The 19,510-nt window shown below is 49.2% G+C and overlaps 4 protein-coding genes across 4 annotated transcripts; all 4 read left to right on the plus strand.

Annotated features, from left to right (window-relative positions):
• Positions 1-1,596: 1,596 nt before the first annotated feature.
• LOC101759283 lies at positions 1,597-3,226 on the plus strand. The gene is made up of 2 exons (XM_004960948.2): positions 1,597-1,836; positions 2,748-3,226. Exons 1-2 carry the CDS (start codon positions 1,707-1,709, stop codon positions 3,029-3,031), a joined length of 414 nt encoding a protein of 137 aa, XP_004961005.1. The 5' UTR covers positions 1,597-1,706; the 3' UTR covers positions 3,032-3,226.
• A 656-nt stretch (positions 3,227-3,882) lies between these two features.
• LOC101759692 lies at positions 3,883-7,377 on the plus strand. Its single transcript, XM_004960950.3, has 10 exons — positions 3,883-4,052; positions 4,185-4,223; positions 4,316-4,370; positions 4,552-4,625; positions 4,699-4,829; positions 4,950-5,016; positions 5,506-5,804; positions 5,961-6,566; positions 6,658-6,741; positions 7,096-7,377. The coding sequence occupies exons 1-10, from the start codon at positions 4,028-4,030 to the stop codon at positions 7,153-7,155; spliced, it is 1,440 nt and encodes a 479-aa protein (XP_004961007.1). The 5' UTR covers positions 3,883-4,027; the 3' UTR covers positions 7,156-7,377.
• A 370-nt stretch (positions 7,378-7,747) lies between these two features.
• LOC101761192 (protein ALP1-like) lies at positions 7,748-10,634 on the plus strand. Its single transcript, XM_004960953.2, has one exon. It carries the CDS (start codon positions 8,570-8,572, stop codon positions 9,920-9,922), a length of 1,353 nt encoding a protein of 450 aa, XP_004961010.1. The 5' UTR covers positions 7,748-8,569; the 3' UTR covers positions 9,923-10,634.
• A 1,425-nt stretch (positions 10,635-12,059) lies between these two features.
• On the plus strand, positions 12,060-15,408 carry LOC101760787 (probable protein phosphatase 2C 53). The gene is made up of 4 exons (XM_004960952.3): positions 12,060-13,119; positions 13,233-13,559; positions 13,673-13,778; positions 14,671-15,408. Exons 1-4 carry the CDS (start codon positions 12,538-12,540, stop codon positions 15,009-15,011), a joined length of 1,356 nt encoding a protein of 451 aa, XP_004961009.1. The 5' UTR covers positions 12,060-12,537; the 3' UTR covers positions 15,012-15,408.
• Positions 15,409-19,510: the final 4,102 nt, after the last annotated feature.

Here is a 19,510-nt window from a genome sequence, read left to right on the forward strand (position 1 = left end):
TTCCGTAACTTTACAACACAAACGGGCAAATTCATTTAAATATGCGCGCATTCGGTGGTTTTTGTACCGAATGGATTGGACATTTGTCGCGAAATGGCTTTAAGCTTTGTTATTGTTATATGTGGTGGTTTTTCCCTAGTTTTTTAACACGTCAAGGGCGCATAAGATTCACGTGCGCCACATAACCTAACAGGAATATAGGGGGTTAAATCAAACAAGTTTGATCCTGGGTTAAGAGCAACTCCAAAGGAATCAATCTTACTCCTAATACCTTGTTTAGGGAGGAAAAAAAAAAGAAAAAAAAACCCGCGCGGAGAGAGAGTCTTCCCGCGCGCACGACAGTCTTCTGGCGGCGGGGCGAGGGGCGCCCCGATTCCGTTTGTGTAATTAGTTTTATAATTAACTCATGTTTAGTCCTTCTAATTAGCCTCCAAAGATTCGATGTAATATGGATTAACTTTAACTCAATGATCAAACATCCCCTTCGATTTTTTGCAGATCTCCGATGGATTGCTTTGATTGATTTTATTTCACAGGGGCATTGACCATCTGCCGCTGGTCGTTCACAAGCAGGAGAAGGGGGGAACAGATGTGAGCCTCAGCGACCACCCTCCCCCACCTTCCCATTCATGGCTCCCATTTGTGAATTTTTTGCAGGCTGGTTCACGAATTTTGTGTGTGTTCTAATGTTGAATTAAAAATCCACGTGCACCCTGCCAGCAAGTGATTACTGAAAGCCCAAGTGCATTGTATTGAGCTGTAGGCTATTTGGGTTTTGGTTAGACAGAGCATTAGAAGGTCAATGTATCACCGGGGACTGTGGCGAGAGCGATGAGACCACGGACGACGCATCGGGGCTCAGCTGCAGCCGCGTGTTCAGCTCCCGCTCCAGCAGCTCGCCGAAGCTGCTTGGGCTGGACCGCGCCATGAGGGGTCAAGTAGCTGCTGCCCGGGACGTGCCTCCTGCTCGCGGCGTCGGCGGCGGCCAGGAGCCGGTGCAGCTGCGCCACCACGCTGATGGCGAGCGCCTCGCCGGACCTGACGCGGAGGAGTTGCCGGAGCATCATCGAGCCTCGCCTCCACGGCACTGAATTGGAACGGGATGTCGAACGCCTCGACCTCCCTGGCGAGCACGCCGTGTTGGCGTGCGCGATGGGCAGGTGACCAGTCCAACTAATGGGTCCAATTATGATGATGTGGTCTGTTCAGAAATATTGAGAGTAAGTTATTAGCGATCTGCTGTGAGTTGATATGTTGTGGAGAAATTTTTTTGGAAGAACCCAATATATAATTTTGAGGAAGAACTTTTTAGGTACTCTTGGAGTTATTTTAAGGTAACAAGAGCTTTCATCTTTGGCAACTCTGTCAGAAGCTCCATTTAAAAAAAAACTATGTTAGCAGCCGAAATAGTTCCTTTTTCAAGAGAGATAAGTTTTGGAAATAGTTCCTTTTTCAAAAGACGAGTTTTGGAAATATTTACATCGTATAATAAAGAAAAAATAAGAAAAATGCACATCTGCTACTTTCTTTTATGGAAAATTCGAAAATATTTATGGATGCTTGATGACGGCTGACAAGGAGGGAGAGAGGGAGAGGGAGATAGCGAGCGCCCTTCATCACTTTCATTCATCGTCATCGGTCGCACTCGCACGCCACCCAACATATCCACCCCCGAAAAGAAAACAAATCCCACCTCGAGAATCTCGATGGCCGCCCACGGCAAGCCCAAGCCTGACGGCCAGCCGCCGCCCCCGCCTCCGCCACCGCCCGGGGCGAAGAAGGGCTTCATGCGCCGCATGTTCCCCTTCCTCCTGGCCGCCAATCTCTTCGTCGGAGGTCAGGCCGCCTCGACTTCCCCCTCCTCCCTACTCCGTCCCGCTCTCAATTCGCTTTGGATTTGGGGTCAGCAGATTCGTGCGAGAGCTTGCGTCCTGCTTCTGATTAGCTCAGCTAGGTAGCAATCAGATGCCGTGTTGGGAACCATGGGGCCATTTGGCACTGATCTGTCATCCCACCAGTTTAGTTCTACATGTGCCAGTCTATCTAGTTGTACTCAGAGGAGACTTCACAATCTGGGAACTAAAAGATCCTTTTGGGAGATCTTATTTGGTTCCAATTTTAGTGGCAAGAGCGGCAAGCCATGGAAATGAAATGATCCTTGTGCTGATTCAAGCTCCTGTACGATGAGCCGCTATTTTACTACTTGCCAGTAGTAGTGTCCGATTCTACATTTTGAGCCAGAAAGCTCCTGTTGGCGACTTCGATTGTTGCATGCAGTGGCTACTCTACATATTTAAGATACAGAATTCATTTTTCTAGTTAGTTGACTTCAGAATCAGGTACTTATGGTCTGAGTTTTGGCATATGGTTTAGGCTGTGTATTCTTGCTGCCTATAGTTCAGAGAACAATAAGGAAGCTGCAAAAATGGGGCATAACCAAAATTTCAAGTACCATTTTTAGTGTAGCAATGTAGATTCACAGATGCATTTGTTCATGATTTTTTTTTCTCGAACACGCAGGAGAACTGCGTATCATTGTATTAAGAAGAATAGCATTTGTTCATGATTGTCTCAGCATGTTTCTTGCGCTAAAGAGATAAATGTGCACAGGATTTAAGTGCTGAGCCACTGGTGTTCCCTGAAGGCTGTTACTTGTTGTAACTCCTTAGCACCTCTACATACCTTTTCTGCTTGCTCAAAATATCTTTAAAAGGTTAGTTTAATTAATTTCTTCCTATAACATGCAGTTTATGTACTTGTGCGGACCTACCGAAAGGACTCTGGAAAGGACCCTGCGACAGATCCTGCCACCGTATCAACCTCATCTGCTGGGAAGCCTGCCGAACCAGTAAATGTGCCCAGAAAGGAGCTCCCACCAATCCCCCAAGACGAGCAGCGCCACCTCTACAAATGGATGCTGGAAGAGAAGCGGAAGATCAAGCCACGCAATGCTGCAGAGAAGAAGAAACTCGACGAGGAGAAGGCCCTTCTCAAGGAGTTTATCCGAGCAGGTTCCCTCCCAAGCTTATAAGCTCACCAGCTGTCATTCCGGATCTCTTGTATCTGGTGTGTCACCAGGAATGTGGTTGGGCCTGATTGGACTGTGTACCACAGTATTGTACTATCTTGTAAGCTGATATCTCGATGATTTGACCTCCTCAAGTCCGAAGGTTGTGTGCATGGAAACTTGCATTGGCTGCATTGAATCTTCTGTGTGGGAACTTAGTTCTAAGGGTGTTTGGTTCTACGGATGTTTGGTTCTACGAATTAAAATTTAGTTTGGGTTACATCGAATGTTTAGACTAAACATGAGCTAATTATAAAATCAATTGCAACCAATTGCACAGACGGAGGCTAATTTGTGAGAATCTATTAAGCCTAATTAGTCCATGATTTGACAATGTGATACTACAGTAAATATGTGCTAATCACGAATTAATTAGACTTAATAGATTTATCTCGTGAATTAGTCTCCATTTGTGTAATTTGTTCATGAATTAATTAGACTTAATAGATTTATCTCGCGAATTAGTCTCCGTTTGTGTAATTTGTTTTGTAATTAGTTTATGTTTAATACTCCTAAATAGTATCTAAACATTTGATGTGACATGAACTAAACTTTAGTCCGTGGATCCAAACACCCTCCATTTGATATTTGTTCTGTTGGTAATTTATGTTCTGTGGCTTTGATGGGTGAGCCCATCGTTGCCGCCACGTAACCATATTGTTGAGACTGCAAGTGGGCTCCAGCCGTATTCAGGATATTCTTAACCACTCTCAATATGCAGGCCCTGTGGTGATTTCTTCACAATTTGTGGGCATAGGTCTTTGATAGCAACAGAATAAGCCAAACTTAAACCCTTCCTGTGGTCCCAGGAGACCCAGTGCCAACGGATAGCCAGCCACAAGTCCCAGCTCACCCGAACATCATCCACTGGCTGTAGCTGGTGTATCGCCTTCATCTCTATGCTCTAGAAGATTAGAATTGGAGGGCTTCTACGCAGCACCAAGCAGGAATTCAAGAAGAATGCCTGGCAGTATCCAAATATCAGGAAATTTTTCTGTCTTTATTTATGATTCATAATTATGTTTACTCTAATATCTGAAAAATGGCTGTATTATTATGTTGGAAGCAAGAACTGATTGTGGTCGTTTTCTTTTCCTTTTTACTTTTCACTATGCAGCCACTCAACCACCGGCCATCACCCCGCTGTTCTTGCAAGGTTTGGATCTCTTAATACTACTTACTTTCCTCTTTTTTGTTTTCCATTTGCTAATTTTTCTGTATTATATGTAAACCTCATTTTGGATGCAGTTGCTGTGGGCAAAAGAGAATATAGTGGAAACATAGAACAAGATGGTTTATCTATGTAAGCTCATTCCATATTGCCTTGATTGAAATTTGGCTAGTGTATCTTTCATTTTTCATCATATGCAAGACCAAGGTTCCATATTGTTCCTCTTTTCAATTCTGCATACATGTGTTAAAATTGACCTATTGCATGCGAAGGAAAAATTCTAAGTTATCTCACACCAAATATATGTTTGCAGCCCTGTTACATCGCTTCGGGAGAGTATGGTAATAATGCTGTACAATGCGGACAGAGAATTGATATCAAAATCAGGTTTAACTGGTTCACTGTCTTTGCTTGTACTTATCAGCATCCATTAAGTGATATGTGTTGGAAATCACTACAGAGCTGAAGACAAAAACGATCGTGGAGTCAGGAACTATGAATGCAGTATTTACTCTTGCTAGTGGAGGAGAAATAATTCTTCAGGTGCAGTTCTTACTCAACGATGATGACCGCAAGCGGATCCAAGAAATGGTAAGATGTCTCATTTTAGGATGCCTTTATTAAAACTCCAGGGGCAAATTTCTCGATAATTTCATTAATAATAGTAGAGTATGCGTATAATCTGTGTTCGTACTATTTATTTCTATTTAGAGAAACTCTGCAATGAAAAGGAAACAGCAGGAACTACTTGGGGATGGTTATGAACTCAATTTTCCAGGTACACTAGTTACATGCTATACTTGTTCAAGTTTTGTCCCATGTTAGTTGCAAACAACTAGTTGGAGATCTGTTCCACAAATAATATGCTTTGGTATTATAGGCTAATCATACTACTTGTGGTGTCATGATGTTCCTTTGTGTCCAAATAGGCTAATAATACGAGATATACGGAACTGTTAGTATTCCTTTAAATTCTCTTTGATGTCATGCAGAGCTTCAAGCAGTAGTCATCGTCTGCATATCTGTGTTGTCAGTGTGGATTCAATTAGAAATTTACCGGTTTAGGCATTTAGTTGTTTGCATATGATCCATCAATATCTTAGCACATGTCTTTCTTTTTCTTGAACACACGGGAACTTGGCACATGCCCTAGCCTTCACATAACTGGAATGTAAAACATAATTACTAATGAAGTCTGTAGTTTATGTGAAGAGTATTTGGGAGTTATGTTTCCTAATTCTCATAGATGACTTTGAAATTTCGTCAGACAGCCCCTTGTCTAAACAGCTCATAGAGAAGATCCCCAACATTCGAAGTAAAGGAGATGAACGACCTAAGCTTCGGAAAAGTGTGTCACTGGATGATTTGCAAGAGAGGAAAGTGTTCTCTGGAATAAGTGTGGATCCGCGGATGAAGGCCTCAAGAGACTTGTTGCTGCAAAGGGGTGTTAGAAATACTTGGTTTGAAGATCCCAGTGGCTCCCAGAAAGGAAACGGTAAAGTAGAGAGCAAATCAAGTAGTTCAGTGAAGAAGATGATAAGTGCCTTCGAAGGCACCTCTCCACAGGTCCCCCCCCCCCCCCCCCTCTAATCTAAATACTGCAAAAGAAATCACTTTCATTTATCAGGAGCATGCCTTCTGTTGTCTGGATTAGTGTCGGCCAAATAATATCGGGTAATGTGAAATACATGCACGGTAACTCTGTCTTCCCTGTGCCTGCAGGGTGTGGCTTCAGAGATTGATGCATCACTGACCGATTCAGGCAATAGTAGTACGCAGACAGGCAAAGCAATCGTCCCTTTTGGAGATAATAAAGGTTCAAATTACAGGCCAGGAACGACGGTTTTGTTGATTGATGCATCACTGACCGATTCATGCAATAGTAGTACGCAGACAGGCAAAGCAATCATCCCTTTTGGAGATAATAAAGGTTCAAATTACAGGTCAGGAAAGACGGTTTTGTTCCAGCATAAAAAATCCAGTGCACCTGAACAAATTGGGATACCAAGCGCAACTGAAAGCAGAAGCGGTAGGTCCAGTAGCAGTGACAGAGCAAGCAAACAGAAGCTGAGAGAAAATGAGCTGAACCGAACTAAGAGGGGATCCCAGGCAAAGCATCGGCGCTCCATTGGCCCCTCCTATTCACTGGAGAGGATGCATTCAAGAGATTATGTTGAGCGCCCGCTGAACTATTTGGTTGGGACATCAAACACCTGGATACACCCACATGTTTGCGTGACTACTGCGAGCAAACAGCTGAAAGACCTCCTTGAACTTGAACACTGGAAGTCACGTGGGCGCATGAAACACACAGATAAAATCCAAGAGGTATGAATGGAAGCAATGGTCTTGAGCATGCATACCTGTGCTTTACTGTTTGGAGCTTTGCTGCTACTTTTGTTTCAAATTTGTTAAGCAGAGCACAGGTGATGATGAATCGATTGCCTCTGCTCAATCTCGAAGTGGCGGTTTCCCTATGCTGAATTGGTGGCTGATAAACCAGGCAAGCCCTTTTTCTCTTACCTCCAAACTCCCAACTTTTACACTATGCAAAAAGAAGATTCCCCATCACATCAAACTTGCGGTACATGCATGGAGTACTAAATGTAGACGAAATTAAAAACTAATTGCACAGTTTTGTTGTACTTTGCGAGACGAATCTTTTGAGCCTAATTAGTCAATATTTGGACAGTAATTCACAAATACAAACGAAATGCTACAGTGTTGCTACAGTAATTTGGCACCTCCCAAATTCGCGAAGTAAACAAGGGCCAAGTCTTGCTGGGTAGTCTGTTTCAGATTTTGATGTTAGTTTGACGATTTTCTGAACTCATTTATGTTAACCTGATGTGCGCAGGGAGTGAGCGCTGCCATTGTGGTAATAGCTTGTGGGGCTATGTTCCTCAACAACAGATGAAATATTGCGTCAAGCTTCAATGCTATCATGGTCCTATCCTTTCTGTTGCTCTGTTCGCTTTAGCTTATCAGCCACCGAACAATATTTTTCTCTCACAACAAATCAGCCGTTTCAGCTTTTCAGCTGGTTTCAGGCGTTCAGGCCTTAAGGGCTCAGCTTCCTGGATGAGTAGATTTTGGTTAGAGAACAAGTAATTTGCGAAGTGCTAACATTTGAGTGCAAGACACATGTTATTAGCTTAAAATTTCAAAAAAAAACTGCAAAAAAAAAATTCAAAACATACTCAACAGTGTGGATTTAAAAAGAAATCAAATTATGTCTTCATAACTGCTGAGTTAGGTTGCAGACTGACCGGACGAAATTAGATTGTTTTTTCACCGCACCGACGCGCGAAATGGTTGGTTCTTTAGGATCTTCTAAAATTCATGTCACATCGAATATTCGGATATTAATTAGAAGGATTAAATATGAGCTAATTATGAAACTAATTACACAGATGGAGGCTAATTCACGAGATGAATCTATTAAGCCTAATTAATTCATCATTAGCACATGTTTACTGTAGCATCATATTGTCAAATCATGGACTAATTAGGCTTAATAGATTCGTATCGCAAATTAGTCTCCATCTGTGCAATTGATTTTGTAATTAGTTTATGTTTAATACTTCTAATTAGTATCTAAATATTCGATGTGACAGGAATATTAGGAGTGACTAAAAAACAAAACACCCCCGGAGCGTCATTTTAAAGGCGATGTGTTATGAAAGCCATGCAGGCAGGCCGTGCGAAACGTGCGCGCTGAATTAAATTTGGTCATAAATCGTGAAGGTATACCAGGAGCTGGCGATGGCGTGGCGAGGGCCCAAGTTGACTTTTTACTCTGCACTTCTGCAGTCCCAGCTTAGCCGCCATCAGAATTCGGCGAGCATTTGATGGGTGCTTTGATTGCCCGATTCCGAAGAGCAAGCAATCAGTAGTAACTCCATATGCCATTGCCAGCCGTCTTCTCGGCGCCGCCGCGGCGGGCGAGCGTTTACACCCACCCCGCCCTCTCGATCGCCGCCGTCGTCGCCGCCGCACGAGCCAAAACCAGAAACCATCCTCCATCCTGCTCCAGGAGGAGGACGGCAGCGAGGTCCCGGCTCCCTTCCACACTAGTCTCGTTCCGGCCGACAGCGATGTCCCCGTGCTCCTGCTCCTCCTCTTCCTCCTGCTCCTCGCGCGCGCTCACACCCACCTAACCCAACCGGCTCCGACCCCAGGCAGAGAGGCAGGCCAGGCAGGGTCCTCTTCTCTCCAACTCCTCTCCTGCTACTGACCACACCACACCTGACTACCTGTTACCTGCCGAGCCCCGACGACCGCTTCCGCGATCCCCCAATCCAACCCAATCCAATCCAGGGCTGCACGCGATGCCCAAGGCGACGAATCGCCGGCGGAAGCGCGGCGCCGACGACGAGGACGCGGGCGAGGGCAGCGCCAACAAGAGGTCCGCCACCAGCGTCCTCACTTCGCTGGACGTCAACGACGCCCCGCGACTCGAGCTCCCCCTCTTCCAGCTCAACGGGCGCCGCTCCGACCGGCACAAGGAGGAGGAGGAGGAGGAGGAGGAGGAGGAGGAGGAGGTCACCGGAGGCGGAGGAGGCTCGTCGTCCGCGCCCGCCGCGGCGGCGGCGGCGGCCAGCGGCCAGAGCCCGCACCAGCAGCGCCGGCTGTGGGTCAAGGACCGGTCGCGCGCCTGGTGGGAGCAGTGCAGCAGCGCAGACTACCCGGAGGCCGACTTCCGCGCCGCCTTCCGCATGGGCCGCGCCACCTTCGCCATGCTCTGCGACGCGCTGGGCGCCGCCGTCGCCAAGGAGGACACCGCGCTCCGCGCCGCCATCCCCGTCCGCCAGCGGGTCGCCGTCTGCGTCTGGCGCCTCGCCACGGGGGAGCCGCTCCGCCTCGTCTCCAAGCGATTCGGCCTCGGCATCTCCACCTGCCACAAGCTCGTCCTCGAGGTCTGCGCCGCCATCCGCAACCTCCTCATGCCGCGCTTCCTCCGCTGGCCCGACGCCGCCGCCGCCGACGCCTTCAAGGCCCGTTTCCAGGCCGACTCGGGGATCCCGGGCGTCGTCGGCGCCATCTACACCACCCACATCCCCATCATCGCGCCCAAGGTCTCCGTCGCCGCCTACTTCAACCGCCGCCACACGGAGCGCAACCACAAGACCTCCTACTCCATCACCCTGCAGGGGGTCGTCGGCCCCGACGGCGCCTTCACCGACGTCTGCATCGGCTGGCCGGGCTCCATGCCCGACGACCAGGTCCTCGACCGCTCCGCGCTGCAGCAGCGCGCCGCCGCCGGCATGATGGCCGGGTCCTGGGTCGTCGGCGGCGCCAGCTTCCCGCTCACGGACTGGGTGCTCGCCCCCTACGCGCAGCCCAACCTCACGTGGGCGCAGCACGCCTTCAACGAGAAGGTCGCCGAGCTCCGCCGCGTGGCCGTCGACGCCTTCGCGCGGCTCAAGGGGCGGTGGGCGTGCCTGCAGAAGCGCACCGAGGTGAAGCTGCAGGACCTCCCCGTCGTGCTGGGCGCCTGCTGCGTGCTGCACAACATCTGCGAGTCCCGCGGGGAGGAGATGGACCCGGGCCTCATCTGCGACCTCGCCGACGACGAGACGGCGCCGGAGAACGCCGTGCGCTCGGACAGCGCCAGCAAGGCCAGGGACGACATCGCGCACAACCTTCTCCACAGCGGCCTCGCCGGCACCAAATTCTTCTGAATCCGGGTTGATCGATGGATTGGTACGGCGTCACTGCAAGCATTCGTTCCTGCATCGTCGCCGGTCGCCGACGGTTCGATCGATCCTCTCTTCGGCTTATCTACTATTACTTGTTCATGGCCATTTTCATTGGAATCATCGATGGAATTGATTCTTTATAATTTAGGGAGGTCATCCTCATAGAACACACAGATACACAGGGATTAAACCGTGGGTTCGTTTTTTGACAGGATTTAGATTAGTATATAGTACATATCCAAGAGCAAGAAAAGAAACACATGCGTTTTCCTTTGGTTATTTATTATGACATCATGTGAAAAAGACCCAGTTCCAGAGAGGAAAAGGAAATTGAAAATATCACTTCCTCATGTCATGTGCAAGATCCAGTTCTTTCAAGAAAACATGTCTACGCCAGTCGCAAACTTGGGCATGGTTATTCTTTGTGTCAGAAATAGGATATAGCAAGATGGGTTTGGCTGGACAATGGGCGTGGTTCGTTCAGTTGTTTGACTAGGAGAGGCCGGGCTTGAATTTCTTAGGTGCGTGCGATGTAAAAGGGGTTCATGGCATGACTTGGAGCATTCCATTCCGTTTTCTTTGGTGGACGGGGTGTGATTGTGTGAATTGTTTGACATTCCCTGAATCTGATCTGCCCTGTACTGGCTTCCGAGTTGATGATGATGTTGAAACATCTGCTGGCTTCGGTCTGTTTTATCGAGTGTTCAGGTTTTGTGAGAAATTTCGACGGATAAATTCAGCTGCAAATTCTGCAGGGACGTTGTACATGAAAGCATTTTTTTCAAAAAAAAAAAGAATGATGCAATCGTGATAGCGCCTTCAGCGCAAGGTACATCAAGCCCCTCTGTTTTTGCTTTTAGGGCCGCATGTCATTTTCCGGCTGGGGCAAAGATGCATGGAAATCACGGGACGAGATCACAAGAAGAAGAAGAAGCGATCCGCGCATCTAGGCAGCCACCGACTTCGATGTTCCGGAAGTGGAGGAGTGAATTACCGTGTTATCGGAGATGCGCAGTGGGAGACAGAGCAGAGCAGCAGAAAAACTGCAGATGGGTGACCTTTCCCAGCCCAGTTAACATCGTATCTCCGGGCCCCGGGCAGGGTAGGGGAGGCAAAATTCTAGCCGGCCGGATGGATGGATGGACCGTGATGATTGGATGAATGCGAAACGCACGCGGCGCGAGAGAGAATGGAACCGAATCCATGGCGATTTTGGGCGGTGATCGCCATCCGTCTGAGGGACACGGAACATGTGATGCAGAGATGAGAGGGGCGAAGGGATGGAGAGCAAGAAACGTGTTGCACGCACGCACGCACGCACGCTTTCCTTCCTTTTCCTCCATCGGCGAGCGTCTCGGCACGTCTAGCTCACCTAGGCCTTGTTTAGTTTCACCAAAACTCCCAATTTTAACACTATGCAAAAAGAAGATTTCCCGTCACATCAAACTTGTGGTACATGCATGAAGTACTAAATGTAGACGAAATTAAAAACTAATTCCACAGTTTTGTTGTACTTTGCGAGACGAATCTTTTGAGCCTAATTAGTCAATATTTGGACAATAATTCACAAATACAAACGAAACGCTACAGTGTGCAACAGTGCTACAACAGTAATTTTGGACACCCAAATTCAGGGCAACTAAACAAGGCCCTATTCACCTTGGATTGGATTGAGATGCAGGAAGGATTGGGATTTCCAAATTCCGAGCACAAACTTTTGCTCATGCAGTCTGAAACTACTGACGGTAGAAACTGCTTGTGCGAATCTGGCAAACCTCTCCCATCCCACGTGGCAGGGCCGCAGGTGTGGAGTCGTCAGGGGTGTGGCGACTGACGGCAGGACCGGCCGGCAGGCGAGCCACGTCGTGCTGTCCGTCCACGGGCTGACGGGCTCCCTCCCCCTATCATTGGGCCATCCATCCATCGATCACGCCCACGCACGGGACTCGTCGGGGGGGCCAGATGCCGGCTCAACGGCCCAGACGTCACCACGTGATGGCATACATCAATCAACAGCCGCCACAACAACCTCTTCGCTCTCCTTCTTTCCCTTTCTTTTCGTTTCCCATAGCACAGGCCGCAGCACAGCTCCCCACGCGCCCGAATCCCCCCGGCCCCCGTCGCCGCCAGGTGGGCCCTCGCCGTGCCGTCCCCGCACCCCAACCGGCCAACCCGATCCCCAAACAGATGCCTGTGATGTGTGCCTGCCTCAGCCCGCCGCGCCATTCCTCCCTCCCTTCCTGCTCCTCCTCCTCTCCCAGTGCGCGCGGGCGGCCTCACATCACTTGAGCTCACTCGCGCCGGCAGCCGGCAGGCTTGCTCGAGATCCAGCACCCCCTGCTCGGCTGCCCCCAGGGCGAGGGCACCGCCCGTGACCCGTGATCTTGCCTCACCTACTCCTGGATTCGATCCCATCCAGCGCCCCGCCCCCTCCCTTTCCAGATCTCACCCCCGACCCATGACATGACCACTAGGGCCCGACGCCCACGCGGGGGGAGCAGGAGCACCACCACCACCACCACCACCGTCGTCGCCTCCGCTGCCGCCCATGGCCCCGCCCCGCCGCGCTGAACGCCTCGCCCCGCGCGCCGCCGCCCATGGAGGACCTGGCCGCCGTTAGCTCCGCCGCCGCCGCCGCGGGGCTCACGCTCTTCGCCACCGCCGTCGCCGACATCATGGAGGAGGCCGCCTCCGCCTCCGCAGCCGCGTTCGGGATCGGCGCCGCGCTGCCGCCGCCACCCCCGGTGCAGGCGGGGCGCGGGGAGGAGGACGCGGGGGGCGACGCCTCCGCCTGCGGGAGCCCGTGCTCCGTCGCCAGCGAATGCAGCAGCGTCGCCACCGCCGACTTCGAGGGCTTCGCCGAGGTCGGCTCCGCGCTCGTGCTCGACGACCTCGTCGCCGCGGCCGCCGCCTCCGTGCCGGAGGCCGCCTCCGGCACCAGGATCGCGGGGGCCGGCGCCAGGAGCGTCTTCGCGGTCGACTACGTGCCGCGCTGGGGCCTCGAGTCCATATGCGGCCGCCGCCCCGAGATGGAGGACGCCGCCATCGTGCTGCCGCGGTTCGTCGACGTCCCGCTCTGGATGGTCGCGGGCGACGCGCCGGTGGACGGCCTCGACCGGGCCTCCTTCCGCCTTCCCGCTCACTTCTTCGGCGTCTACGACGGCCACGGTGGCGTCCAGGTAATTGTGATGCCTCGGCGCGTGCCTCACCGCAACAAACGAATTCAGCACCGCGCAAACGCGTACCACTCGATTCCAACTCCCTGTGTCTTGTCTTTGCTGCCCCATCGCAGGTTGCCAATTACTGCCGCGAGAGAATCCACTCCGTACTGATAGAGGAGCTCAGTAAGGCAGAGGAATCAGTGTCTGGCGCTGACTTAAGTGGCCTGGAGTCCAAGAAGCAGTGGGAGAAGGCCTTTGTGGACTGCTTCAGCCGGGTTGATTCAGAGGTGGGAGGAAATGCAACAACCGCTGGCAAGCCTGTGGCTCCAGACACGGTGGGGTCAACAGCGGTGGTCGCAGTTGTCTGCTCATCACACATAATTGTTGCAAATTGCGGTGACTCACGAGCAGTGCTCTGCCGGGGCAAGCAGCCCTTGGCGCTGTCGGTGGACCATAAAGTAAGCCATCAGCTCTTGTTGGGTCAACTATTGTACTTGATTCACCAAATCAGACAGCATTCTGAATTATTGGTTTAATTCTATGCATTGCTAATCTACCATTCTTGTTTCAGCCAAACAGGGAAGATGAGTATGCGAGGATTGAGGCGCAGGGTGGCAAGGTCATCCAGTGGAACGGCTATCGGGTTCTCGGTGTTCTTGCCATGTCCCGATCAATTGGTACATATCCCTCCCCTCTTGATGTCATGAGTGCAACATTGGTTTACGATGACATACACATGTGCACATTCCTTCAATTTATGAGAAACTCTGAACTAGTTTATCTAATTGTTTTCCAACAAGGGTACAATACGTAGCTATCACCACTTGGTAATATGTTGACTGTCCATTCTGTTCGTGGACAAATTAATGGTGATTTGTTTGTTGTAATTTTGCTTCAGGTATATATGCTTTCATTTTGCTAGGTTCCAAATTTGTCTTGTCCGTTATGGAAACCTAATGAGTTCTAAAGTAATTGCGCCACCATATGAAATTGTAAAGACTTCTATGAGATAACAAACAGTTGGGGTTTTTGGAATTTTCGCTGACTATGCAGCAGACTGTGAGCCCCTGTGTCCATATGTGGTTAGTGGTTACTATGGAACAATTGCGGAACAATTGTAGCTCTTCCAGCCTTGTGAGGAAGTTAAGTAATGCTTATCTGTTGAGCTCTGCGCATTTTCTTTCACCCATGAGAGTGCCGAGTGCACAAATTTAGTCAGCCTTGTTCATTACTTGGACCTATGCACGATTGGCCCTATGTTCTAGTCATTGACTCCTTACAGTCACAGGAGAGGGTTAGGCCGCCCAACCATCTTTGTTTTTTGAACTTTCAGAGCCTCATAAAATGTTTTTGTGCCTTTGTTTCTGTATTCCAGTCTGGCTCACTTAAAACTTAGCTAGGACCAGATACATATGGCATGACCTAGAAAAAATTGGTCATCAACCAGCCTGCTTTCTACTGTTTATTGCTGTCAACGCTAGATATGTGCTGGTGCATTTATGATGTACTGTTGATTGATTGGAAAAAGAAAAAAAAAATAGAAATGATGTGTTGTTGGTCTATTTGTAGGGGACCGATACCTGAAGCCATATATAATCCCAGTCCCTGAGGTCACAATTGTCGCCCGTGCAAAAGAGGACGAGTGCCTTATTCTTGCAAGTGATGGCCTCTGGGATGTAATGTCCAATGAAGAGGTATGCGACGCTGCTCGCAAGCGGATACTGCTATGGCACAAGAAGAATGCAGATGCCTCATCATCAGCCCAGAGAAGCGGTGATTCTCCAGATCAAGCAGCTCAAGCAGCTGCCGAATACTTGTCGAAGCTGGCTCTCCAGAAGGGGAGCAAGGACAACATAACCGTCGTCGTAGTTGACCTCAAGTCACATAGGAAGTTCAAGAGCAAAACATAAACCATGGATTCAGGAAGACATGGACAATAACAATACTAGTTACTAGGACGCTAGAAATGTGGAGGAAAAGATCATGTTTAGTCTGCTGCACAGGCTCATTGGTTAGCATTTGTCCATTTCGACAACCATATAGGCTGCCACGTTAAAGGGTACAGGTTCATACACAAGTCTAATCTGGTTGGGGATTGGGCTGATCAAGAAAGGTGATTGATCCTATAGGGTCCAAATCTGAAACATGACATACATATGTAGAAGTAGGTATTACAGATTGGGTCTGGAGCATTGTTTTTTGCTGACAGGTAAAGGTACAATAGAAATTGCTAGCACTAAACTACCTAATCGCACACTGTACTTGTGCTTTGATATATAATAGCAGATCAGCAGTGCAAGAATACCATACTGTAGGTCTGTAGCAGTTTGTGCAGCAACTATATACGACGTCGTTTGTCCATGACTTATCTCCATGGTTGGCGCCCGACGTTATTAAAGTCTGGTTCTCAACAGAGTTGTTTTGGCGATGAGGATTCCATCCATTCTGTCATGCTGATGCGTTTTCTGCCATGCTAATCAAGTAATCAGTGAAGTTGACGCAGTTGGTCACAGTTTGAAGGATAAGTTATGCCATGTCGACGATCTACCACAAGAGCAGGGAGTGAGCCTAGCTCAACTAGTTAGTGCGGGAGGGTGCGAGGTTTAGTCGTGCACTCTAGCCACCCAGGTTTGAGTCCTTTTAGGTTGAATTTGGATGCATATTTCTTCTTCTTAATTAATTAATTAATCTATACTTAATATAAAAGAGCGGTTGTTTCTTCCAACCGTCATGGTCATTTTGTAAAAAAAAAAAGTCCCTCAACTTTTATGGAATCAACCTGCAGTCCAAATTCTAAAGAGAGGGGGGCTCAGGTGGAAAAAGGAGGGAAGGGAGGAGGTTAAAGGGGAAAAATGGCTGCCTGTTCCGCCGCGCGCCGCCACCTCCTGCCACTTGCTCGCCGGTGCTGCGCGCCGCCCAACGCCTCGCGCTCCCTGCTGCCACCTGCACCTCTCATGTGCCTTGTACCCGCAAGCCGCCGATGCCCCGTGCCCTGGTCACGCGCCAGGCCGCCAGCCCAGCGTTGCTACCGTGCCGACGCGCCGTCGCCCGCCGCGCCAAGCCCGGCCAGCACAAGGTCCCCTTCAGTCATGAGATTGAAGAAGATAAGGCCGGTTTTGCATTTTGGTCCTTAAGAAATACGGTTGATTTTTATTACATTTATATGCATTGAGCTTGCGGAGGCGGATGACAGAGGTGGAAGGAAGGGCAACCGTGACAGCCTCGGCCTCGGCGTGGAGTGCCGCGGCGACGTGCGGGGTGAGGCGGGCGTGGAGCATGCAGTGGACGGGGTGGAGGAAGAGGTGGAAGGTGTACGTGTAGCGCAGGAGGAAGCGGCCGGTGTCAAGGGGCGCGAGGCGGAGCTAGTGGCGCGCGAGGGCGCCGAGGCGGGTGAAGGGGACGGACATGGCGCCGCTACCGCCGCCGTGGGAGGGTGCGGTTGGGGCGGTGGCGTAGAGGATGAGGGAGTAGAGGGCGTGGAAGCGGCGGACGCGCTTCTGGACCTCCATGATGCCGTCGAAGGCGTGGTTGCGGACACGCTGCTGCTTCTGAGGGATGGAAGCCGCCCACCCAGGTATAATCCCACCTCGCCAATTTACATCCGAAATCGCGGGCTTAAAACCCGGGATGCGGATACAGGTAATGTCTCCAATTAACACCCGCAGTCCTTGAGTAGCGGTGAGCTTCGGGTCGATGGATGCGGCGGTCTTGAAGGCGTCCCGAGCAGAGCTGTGAGAGGGGGAGGAAGGGGGTGCACTGACGAGGGGGATTAGGGTGTGTTGACGCCAAATTTCGTCACTAGTGAAATCGGCGCCAAGAAGGGAGGAAACTGGAAAAGTACAGTTGGGAATCGGCCGAATGGTGCTACAGTACGAGATCGGCCGATAACTTCTGCCTCGCTTCGGGTCGAGCGTGCCGGGTTCCCAATCGGTTGCCTCTTGCCGATAAGGAATCGGCCGATTAGAAGGTTGGGTTAATTGGGCCTGTATGGGCTTGAAAAGGAATAGAAGGATAAGGGGGAGATCAGCCCATGAAGCGTATAATAACCAACCTAGCACGAATCGTGCTTGTAAATATTCGTTTTCTATTTAAATTAGGGATAGAATTCTAGTCAGTTAAGGAGTCATCTGTACGGGGCTATAAATAGCCATCTTTGTAAATCTGTAATCATCAACAAATCAATACAACAAACTACTTTTTCCTCGTACTTACTTTCAAGCAGGCGACTTCGCCAATACTTTTCTCTTTTTCACGAGTTCGTGCGGGTTGGCAGGGCTGCATCAGCTTGATCTCCGGCCGATTCTGTAAGTTCCGCTTATCGAGTAATATCTAAGCTTTAACTTCGGGCGTATCGCTGTTGTTTCGTTTAGATTTATTCACTAGTTATCGATATTTACTAGAATTATAGGTTTTACCTGTCTTTCTAGTTTTATCACCAGTTATCCAGCTAGGAATCGGTAGTTTCGGCTCTCTTCACGTTCTGCTATTAAATTCATCTATTTTATATTGCCGATTAGATCTGTTCCTAGTGTTGTTATCTTAGCTTTGTGTCGATTACTCTAGTAGTTTTCTGTCTACAAGGCTACTGTGATCGGCTGCCTTATAGCCGATTTCTTTATTACGGCAAATCGGCCGATTCGCTGATAAGCTCTCTCGAGATCGGAAACTTAGCCGATCGCGATTTCTGGACCTGACACGTATTCTTCCTTGCCAATCAACAGGTCAGATTGGCTGGCACGCCGCGCGAACCGCACCAGGGCAATCACCCGAATAGGAGCTAAGCAGATTCTCCCGGGTCGTGTGTCAGACGCTGGGATTCGGTTGACCGATTTCTAGCGCCAACAGGGTGAGGTGAAGCGCGGCAGTGCGGCGGTCAGGGTGCAGGGCAAGGACGTGGTCGAGGGAGGCGGATCCGGTGGCGTCATCGGCGAGGTGGGATGAACGACCGAGCACGAGAGAGAAGGGAGGGGGAGAGGAAGACGACAATGTGCGTATGGGCTGGGCCGCGCTGGTGGGCTGTTGTGTGTTGGGCCAAGCAGGCCTTGCGGAGGAGGGAAGTGGGTCGGGCTGAGCAAGCCGAGAGGGAAAAAGGAGGGTTGCAGCCTGCTAAGGAACTGTGTGATGTTTATCTTTTGTTTGAATGGCTTTTGGTTGGGTTTGAGTTTAAGTTTGAACTAGGTTCAAATTTGAGGGATCTTTAAGAGCTTTGGATCTTAATTTCTAGAGCACTCAAATACACAATCATGTGATGTTTATGCATAGTTGCGAGTATATTTAAATAAGTTTAAATATTAGGAAGAGAAGATGATTAGTTTTAAGTTTGTTTAGAAATTTTTTAAAAGATCCTTATTTTTATAAGGAGAGCAAGGACCCGTAGCAACGTACGGGCATTTCTACCGGTACTAATAAAATGGTTAACACCTCAAGGTTGATATTTTTTTTATCGACCACAAGAGCAATAGAGGTAGAGGTTGCACTACTTGCTGGTAGCTCGTTTGAAGCATCTCTCTCGTACTTGGTGAATGTAGATTTGGTTCCGAGTAGGAAACGATGTGCTCGTGGCATGCTCGCTCCAATTTGGACTGGGAAACTTTCCTAAGGAGGAATACGAAGTGGCAACGGGGCCCCCGCTTTTTATTTGGTTGCGGGACAGAGGTCCCAGCCGGCAAACCCCCATGGAGATGGAGGACAAGAGTGAGGAGGTAGCAGGTGAACAAAGGAGAACACCTTTTGCCATTATGATTCAACAGGTGATCTAATCTAAAGAAGGCTCATGTACTGGAATAGCTTCTCTTATTTTAATCAAAGTTTTAAACATGGAGGTTTACACCCTTTTTATTTTTTCCCCACAATACAAATATTATTTTTTCCCAAATACCATAGAACCGAGATTCGTCAAGTAAGTGCTGAAAGAATTGGTGGAACTGTAGTTGCCTATCTCGACATACTACAGGTTACATGTTTATATATGGGAGTACTAAAGACTCCAACACAATTACAAATGAGATCGTAGGATATCCGGTTTGTTGTGTAGATTTACAATCTTAGAGATAGAGCTAACAAATCTATCCTATCTATAACAAACCGAATTCTCCTTTGAACAAGATTTACATGAGCCGGACTCTAGACCGACTATATTTCTGACAAGTGCTTCAAGAGTTGCAAAGTGAAATCTTAAACTTTATCATTACTGGACAACACCACGCGATTTAGCAACCTGGCCACATAAATATACTTGGGTTGGGCCATTCACTTTTAATTTGTATATAAAAACGAAGGAACTGGATTCTACCGAACCATGAACGCACATTTGTGCATAGCTAAGTATGCACCTAGAGTATCTTCTTTTTCTTTTTTTCCTTATAAATTCAGGAATTCATAACTAGAGGAGGAATATGCAACTACGACA

The sequence above is a fragment of the Setaria italica genome, chromosome III (genome assembly GCF_000263155.2).
Source record: "Setaria italica strain Yugu1 chromosome III, Setaria_italica_v2.0, whole genome shotgun sequence".
Classification (NCBI taxonomy): Eukaryota; Viridiplantae; Streptophyta; class Magnoliopsida; order Poales; family Poaceae; genus Setaria; species Setaria italica.